General features: G+C 31.9%; 1 protein-coding gene across 1 annotated transcript in view; it reads left to right on the top strand.

The window, feature by feature from the left end:
* The first annotated feature begins 5,451 nt into the window (after positions 1–5,451).
* The window catches only part of LOC21398062 (mediator of RNA polymerase II transcription subunit 1), a 5,955-nt gene continuing 2,739 nt past the window's right edge, over positions 5,452–8,667 (top strand). The window contains exons 1-3 of the mRNA XM_010097215.2: positions 5,452–6,682; positions 6,864–7,606; positions 7,954–8,043. Coding sequence (XP_010095517.1) covers positions 6,574–6,682; positions 6,864–7,606; positions 7,954–8,043 — 942 coding nt within the window. The 5' untranslated portion in view covers positions 5,452–6,573. The remainder of the gene's footprint in view (positions 6,683–6,863; positions 7,607–7,953; positions 8,044–8,667) is intronic.

Below are 8,667 nucleotides of genomic sequence, written 5' to 3'. Positions count from 1 at the left end.
ACAGCTTATTAATGAATAAATAATTAAATATCTAAATTTTAATTAAATAATTTGATTATTTTTATCGAGAATATTTTAATTGAAAATTTCTCTAATTTTTGCTTATTTATTTACAGATATTAAAAAGCAATATAAAAAGCCAATCCATGAAAGCCATGAAAACGAGCCACAATATGAGCCAAGACAATCCACGAGCGCGAATCAGAAGATGTCATGACAACAGAGGTGGGCCGACCGATCCTCTTTTCCTCCAGCACCTCAGCTTGTCGCCAATTAGAGTGCGCCGCTTAAAAGAATCATGTTCAGCTCTCTCTTAGCATGCAATGAGATGTCTCCGTGATTTTTTGTTGATTCAAAATTCAATTGTTTACCCAAACCAGTTTCTCCACTTCTAATTGCGATTTTATTTTCAAATTTAATTTCAAGTTTTATTTGCAACTCAAAAATCCACAAATAGAGGGCTTTGCCTCTTATATTTTTCATTCAAGAATTGAGAAAAATTCAGATAGTTGCAATATTTATCATTTTCTTATTTTCTTCTTTCTTTAGTAATTTTCACAAGGTGAGGTGAGTGAGACACCTTTGTACTCTTGGTGGAGTTGCTTTGTTCAAGAGCACTTTTAATTCGGTGAAATTTTAATATCATTTTTTGTTATTATTTCTATTGATTATGTCATTTCATGTTCGTTATAAAATTTGTATAGTGATTATATTTTATTCGTTCCGTTTAGATAGTTAAGTTGCTTAATAAATTTGTTATTCACCACTTTGTACCGAGAGGTATATAGTCGATTTAGGAATATATAGTCGTTCTAGAATAATTGTAGACTTTACCACCTTAAAATATAAGGAGAGTTACTTAATGTAGTATTGTTTTTTATATTTGAAATTTATCTTGATAAATTAGAATTTCTCACTTTTATTTTTTCTTGTAATTTGCTTATTTATTTCCGCACTTTATTTATAATCTAAAAAATCCCAAAATCATTAAAGTTTTTTATCTGCTTATCTGTCTTAAAGTTTTTTTTTTCTATTTATATTTCTTTCTTTTTATTACCTCCACGTGGGATTGACTACCCATTTTATGTTGCAATCGACTGCTTTAAGAGTACTAGTTTGAGCGTTAATCAGTAAGCGTTAAATTTTATATCCTCAAAAAAAAAAATAATAATGAAGATTATAACTTGACCATCAATGAAGGATATTTTCCACAAATGATAGTGAGTATTTCTACATCTTATGATTCTCATTGATTTTTTTTTTTTTTTAGGAGGAAGAGAATGATCTTGCAAAACATTTTAAAAAAATAACTTTATAGCCACAATAATTTTGCTTATTGAAGTTAAGCAAAGTTAATCCACCCCTGTAACTGGTTCTTATCAATACAATTTTTTGTTAAAGAAAATATATATTTCAAAGAATGAAAAGGAATACAAATTTCAATACGCATGTGTAGTCTTTTATTATAGAAAACATGACATCCACAAACTATTGACTCCATCGATAAACTCAAAAATATATATATGTGTATATATAAAATAGTGTATACTGGACTAGAAAAATGAAAAAACCAACAAAGATTAAGAGTATATATGGCTCTTTAACATATTGTAAAGTCGATAAAAATCTCATTACAAAGAAACAAGTCATGTAGACAAAAATATAACTAACCATTGAACAAATAAGACACAACACAAATTAATTGGGGATAAAAACTACTACTTTATAGATGAAAGATAAAAAAATCTATAAATCAGAACATCAAAACATCAGAGAGAGTTAAACCCCTCGACACCAACAGAAGAAAACAACAAAAATAGAGATTGTGTTTGCAGTTGTTTTTGTTTTTATTTTTCAAGTTTTTCGAGAAAGAAAAAATAAAAACGGGATAAAAACGACATTTGACACAATTAAAGACAAAAAACATAAATGAAAATGATTTTTTAGTTTAGTATAAAATAGGAGAGAAATGAAAAATGACTTTTAGTCGTTTTTCAATTTTTATTTCTATTTTATAACGAGTTTCAAACGCACCCAGAGAGTTATTGGCTAACATGCTCCGCTGGTAGCGACGAACATTGATATGAGCACCATCATATGTGTCCTCTCTTTTTGCATACAAAATCCTCCAAATAGTAGGGCAAGAGAAAGACTGGCACACCATAAAATGCCTCACGGCCGATAACGACCCCATCCCTACCTTTGTTTCGAGTTGATACTTTCCTCGTCTATAAGTGGCACAAACCCTACTTGTACTCAACATCACATGACAAATTTGTAAAAGAAATTTAGTGGTTCAGGACTTGTCGGTACGCTAAAACTCTTTCTTATTTACTAGAAACACTATTCTATTTCTCTCCCCCTTTCTTTATTTTCTAGGGCAAGCTCCCTTAGTATTTAACCTTTTTGTTCTCCTCTTATTATTTTGGAAAAAAAAACGACTCTTGTCTAAAATTCATTTATTATTTATTTAAATGGACTTTTTCCGGTACGTTAACATATCGGTATGTCAAGTTTTTTGTTCGTCAGATCTACATAAAATCACGTAAAAATAAAAAAAATACGCAAATTCAACGGTAAAAAAACCTAGCCTACCGGTACACTAAACATACTAGAGAATCTCCCTTATTTAAAAAGTTACCTAATTCAAAGATTTATCCTTCTTTAACTATTGGAAGTGGAAGCATGAAATGAAAAAGGCTAAGCGTATAAAAAAATAAAAGAAAAATCCAAACTCAAGATGTTGAAAATATTTTTTTTATAATGATAAAAATACTTTATTTAATTATGAAATAAAGAAGAAAATAGAATGTATTAGGAAAGATATTTAAGTAAATTGCATATTTTTTTAGATGACTAAAATAAATAACATATTTACTTGTAAATGTTTATACACCCGATGTAAATACAATATTTATTGGCGATTACGATATTTACTAATGAATATTGTATTTATGCCATTTGAATAAATATAAATAAGTAAATATTCATTTTAATAATTTGCTATTTACTTAAAAAATCATTCAAAAATATGTTATTACTACAATTCTTGCATTGAAAATAAAAAAAAAGGAGAAAGAGCTAAATAGCATGTTTTTGAAAATATTTATAGCATATAGCATATTATAATATATATGGTAAATAAACATATTTACGGTAAACGAATCTTTTACGAAGCAAATTTACAAGATAAATTTATCGTAAAAATATTAAAAATATTTTTAAAATATAACCATTTGCTATAATTTCACAAATAAAAATACTATTTAGCCCAACCCAACAATGCCAATTTTTTTTTCTTGTAGCAAATATATAGTTGTTGACCAACACAATAATAACAAAATAATCGTGCTCACAAAAATTAGTGTTCATGCCACATGAATGAGATAACCAAAAAGCTGACACATAGGCACACATACTTTTATAATTCCAGCGTGGCACTTCTGTACCACACCGTGGCACTTCTGTACCACACCGTGGCATACAAAGAAATACAAATATTTTTACTCATTATTCTTAATAAATATAGTATAATTATTTAATTAAAAATATTAAAAATAAAAAATAAAAGATAAAAGTTATGACTCATACACTTTTAATGACTATTTGTTAAGATTGCTCAAACAAAATGAGTTTTCCTTTTGTGTAAAAAAATAATGATTAATTTCATAAATGTCCCCTAAAGCATATACCATGTTTCAAAATGCCTCTTAATTTTTTAAAATGATTCAAAATATTCCCTAATTTATAAAAAATATATTGCCCCGTTCATTTCGCTAATTCGAGTTTTGCTACAGTAAAAAGCTCTCACAAACAATCACATCTAACTTTTTTACTACAGTAAAAAGCTCTCACATAAAATCACATATCAACTCGAATTAAAAACTCGAATCAGCGAACTAAACGGGAAAATACTCATTTTATCCACTTCCGTCTTTACCCCTAACATAATGCTGAGATGACACTCATTTTAAAACATAAGACCTCTTATTATAACTGAAAAATAATTAATTATTATAAATTTAATTAACAATTTAGAAATTCAAAGTTTTAGAAAAAATAATACATAATCTCTATGAAAACCCACTCAAACTTTGAACAGCAAATCAGGCTCCACCCCTTCTTCTCAACGGTGATAGTCCCTTCTCGGACGATGATCAAGATCGCACAAGGATGGGTTGATCAGCCTGACCTTGGATTTGTTTTTTTTTTTTCTTTTATAGATCTGGTTTGTTTTCTTTTACAGATATTTTTTTTTCCCTCTTTTAGTTGTGCATTTCTCTAAAGATATTTGAATGAGATAAGATTAGATTAGATTTTTTTTTTTGTTTTTCATTTGCAGATTGGATTTGTTGTTCTTATTGTTTGGAATATGTTTGAGCTTATGGATTAAGGGGAAAAAGACGGTTGTTATTTTGGGTTTTTTCTTTTAAAAATAAGTAGTTGATTCCATTAAAATAAAATTTTCTTTAAATTTTTTTAGTCAGGTTTTTAAATTTATTCTTTATTCTTTGTAATAAAATAATCATTTCATTGATTTAATTAGAGTTTTAATACTTTTAATTAATTTTAAATGAATGCCACGTTAGTAAAATCTTAAAATTATAGATGGAAGTTACTAGAGGAAGTATTTTGATTTTTTTTTTCTATAGATTGAGAAGTATTTTGAACCATTTTAAAAAATTAAGAGCATTTTAAAATAAAATATATATTTCAGAGAGTATTTATGAAATTAATCTAAAAAATAATAAATAGGTTTTGATTTTCTAACGATGGAGTCCAACTTTTTTTTTCCCCAACTTATTCGGTGGAAATAGGGATATTTTGGGCAGGTCAAGGAAGTAATAAAAGAAAAGCCACAAGAAAAATAAATAAAATATTTTTTTTGAAAAATAAATAAAAAGAGGTCAAGGAAGTAATAAAAGAAAAGCCAGAAGAAAAATCAATAAATTACTTTTTTTTGTTAAATAGATAAAATAACATTGATAATACTAAGAGGGAGTTTTTTTAATATTTTTTTCTTTAGGAAAATTTCTCTAATAGTTTTTGAAAAAAAAAATTACTGAAAAGTATATATTTTTAATTGTAAAATTTATATAAAAAATTATTTATTTTATATATATATTTTTTAATATGATGTGATTTAAATAAAATTTAATGATGATTAATTAATTTTACCGTTAAGGTGACTCGAAACTCTTATAATAAAATTATTTATTTTTTTTAACAAAAACCAAAAAAAAAAATTGTTTGTTTTTTTGGCCATTAGGAGAGGAGGCTGTTCATCATACGTTTCATTCTCAGTATCCAAAAAACTAACAGAAAAGAAAAAAAAAAAATACGAACTCAAACAAACACCCTCTATTCTCTATTATCCCCAATATCTCTCTCTTTCTCTTATTTTTCTCTCCAATCCCACAAAAACCAAAACCCTAACCGCTTTTTCTCTTAATCTCTCTCTCTCTCACCCCATTCTTCGCTTCCATTTCAATCCTGGTTTATCTCTCCGTTTCTCTCTCTCTCTCTCTCTCTCTCTCTGTTTCTCTCTCTCTATATCTTCCCCTCTCTTTGCGTTTCTCTCGCTATATCTTCCTCTCTCTCTCTCTCTAGCCCTGGTCCTCTGAAAACTTCTCTGAAAAACGCCAGGCATTGGTTTCGATTCGAGAAGGTTCGGAGGGTGGTTGTTGAGACGGTTTGCGTTTTCGGCATAATCGTCATTCGAAAGCGGGGTAGGGTTAGTTTTTCCTCTTCTCTCTGTCTCTCTCTCTGTCCCTTATTGGAAGCCGCTCTTTGTCGCTTTCCCTCTCTAGAATTTTCCTGTGTTGACGATAATTTTTTTTCCCGCTGTTCAAACCCTAGGTTTGAGAACTAGGGTTTCTATATTGGCGGAGTTTTTTGGGAGTCTACAATCGGGATTGTTGTTATTATTATTTTTTATTAATCCTGGCCTAGGGTTTTTAATCTGAACTGGTTTTATGGGCGTGAATTGTTGTTGGTGTTCGAGAATATTGGTTTTCCCTTTGGACATATCGTCGTAGTTTGAGGAAATTGATTTGCGCTATCTAACTTGGAGGAGATGATGGGGTATTGAGTTTGTTGATATATTTCTGCAAATCCATCTTTCTTTGACGATGGAGGTGTAGTTTGATTATTTTTCTTTTGTTTTTATGTCCAAGAATCGTTGCATAGTCAGAGGAAAAAGATTTAGTTCCGAGAGAGAAGTATCGGCCAGTGGGTTTGGAACTGCTAATTGATTTATTGGGCACTGATTTGAATACAAGTTGGTCTTTTGGGATAAGAAAAACTTGGGTTGAGAGGTTTCTTTCTTTTTTTCTTTTCTTTTTGTCCCCTGAAGGATAGCAAATTTCATCACTTGGTTAGCAACTGGTTAACATTTTGTGCTTTATTGAATTTGGTTCGTGGAGTGAGTTGCTAGTTGGGAGTGGTTGTGAGGAAAGGTTGATTTGGTAATTCTTTGTCAAAGGTTAACAATTTTGAAAAGAAAAGGGTGGAGGTTGTGAAAAAGGCGAGAAGTGTCCTTGTTGTAGTATCTGATCATGTTCAGTGCTCCTTATGGAAAGAAGTGAACCAACGTTAGTTCCGCAATGGTTGAGAAGTGCTGGAAGTGTTACTGGGGGTGGCAATTCAGCCCCCCATTTTGCCTCATCTTCTTCTCACTCAGGTACGTCCTTTTTTCAAAATTATATACCCAAATTTGTGCTGTAAAAAGATATGTTCTGCTTCTGCATTGGATGGCCATTTTGTTTTTATGTTGCTTTGGTATATCAAACACTTAGATCATTGTTAGTTTTGCCTTTTTGGACATCTATAGTAATTTTTTTATTGTTTTAATTGTCATGTAGATGTTTCTTTGGCTCCTAATGCAAGAAATAGGGCTTCAAAGAGCATAAGTGAATTTGAAACACCTCGTTCTGCATTCCTTGACCGATCTTCCTCATCTAATTCACGGAGGGGTTCAAGTAATGGTTCTGCTAAGCACGCCTATAGTAGTTTTAACAGAAATCACCGTGATAAGGACCGTGAAAAAGACAGAGACAGATTTGGGGATCATTGGGATAGGGATAGTTCTGACCCCTTAGGAAACATATTTCCCAGTAGGGTTGAGAAGGACACACTGCGGCGTTCTCAGTCTTTGGTGTCGAGGAAACAAGGTGAACTGGTGTCTCGAAGAGCTAATGTTGACTTGAAAACCTCTAGCAACAGTAATCACAACAATGGAAATGGCTTGCTTTCTGTGAGTATTGGTGCTGGCATTCAAAAGGCTTCTTTTGAAAAGGACTTTCCGTCACTCGGAGCTGAAGAAAGGCAAGGTGGGCCTGAGATTGGAAGAGTTCCGTCTCCTGGTTTTACTACGGCTGTACAGAGTTTGCCTGTTGGTAGTTCAGCTTTGGTTGGTGGAGAGGGATGGACATCAGCACTTGCAGAAGTGCCTTCACTAATGGGAAGCAGTAGCTCAGGTTCCCTTTCTTCTGCTCAGCAAACTGCTGCGCCTACTTCTGGGTCTGCCACTCCAACTGCAATGGCTGGTCTTAATATGGCTGAAGCTTTGGCACAAGCTCCTTCACGAGCTCGTACTGCACCTCAGGTAATTGAGAAGATCGTATAAGCTTTAGGTCAGATGAAAATTGTACGTGCATCTCTGTGTGATGTAGGTCACACGTTTAGGATTCTAGGGATTTCAGTTATATCAGAATTCTTATTTTATTCAATTGTTTTATTTAATTGGTAGAAAGCTTCCTTAGATCTGGACTTGTATTTTCTAATTGTTTGGCTGGATAACGTGACACATGTTTTGGACATTTATATCGTTTAGATTTATAGATTTAATAAAAGTTATAGTTTTCTTGCAATAGTTCTTGCATTTCCATGCAGTCTTGTCTTCGTTAAAGTGGTGTTGAAGCTCTGATCTTTTGAGGTGTTTTTGTTTCCTAGGTATCTGTCAAGACACAAAGGCTTGAGGAATTGGCTATCAAGCAATCGAGGCAATTAATACCAGTGACACCTTCAATGCCTAAAGCCTCAGTAAGTAGATTGGAATTGATACTAGTGGAGCTTGTTACATTTTGTTGGTGTATTCACAGTCATTAGTGGTTTTTTTTTCCCTTCCTCTCTCTCTCTCTCTCTTACTCAAAATCTTAAACTTAAAATGTTTATTATTGCGGCATTAACTTAATATAGGCCTAATTGGTATATGGGTTCAAACCACGGCTCAAACCAAGGTTCTTGATTATGACTTTTGAAATTCAAATTTTTTGTGGGAGAAAAACATTGTAGCACCAAAGCTATGGGTTTGCACTGTAGCAGAACCCATATACCAAACATCACAATAGTTTTTTTTTTTTTATTTTACCCTTTTCGAATGAAGTTCACTCTATTATCGTTGGTCAAACACAATGGGCAGTAACTAGTCAAAAATAATTTCTATTATGTACTACTAAAGTCAAAGTGTCAAACACAATTGCTGATCTTAGGATCACGTTGAGATATTGATACTGCATATAGGTTACCCGTCTTTAGGCAAGATTTGCTAGTTGGAACTTGGAAGTAATGTTGCTTGTCTTGTATGGATTATTCATTTCCTAAATTAGTGGCCAAGCCCCCCCCCCCCCCCCCCCCCCCCCACCACCGCCACACTCTCCCCCCGCT

This window comes from Morus notabilis, unplaced genomic scaffold (genome assembly GCF_000414095.1).
Source record: "Morus notabilis unplaced genomic scaffold, ASM41409v2 Scaffold699, whole genome shotgun sequence".
Taxonomy (NCBI): Eukaryota; Viridiplantae; Streptophyta; class Magnoliopsida; order Rosales; family Moraceae; genus Morus; species Morus notabilis.
This window is presented reverse-complemented; position numbering and strand designations above follow the sequence as displayed.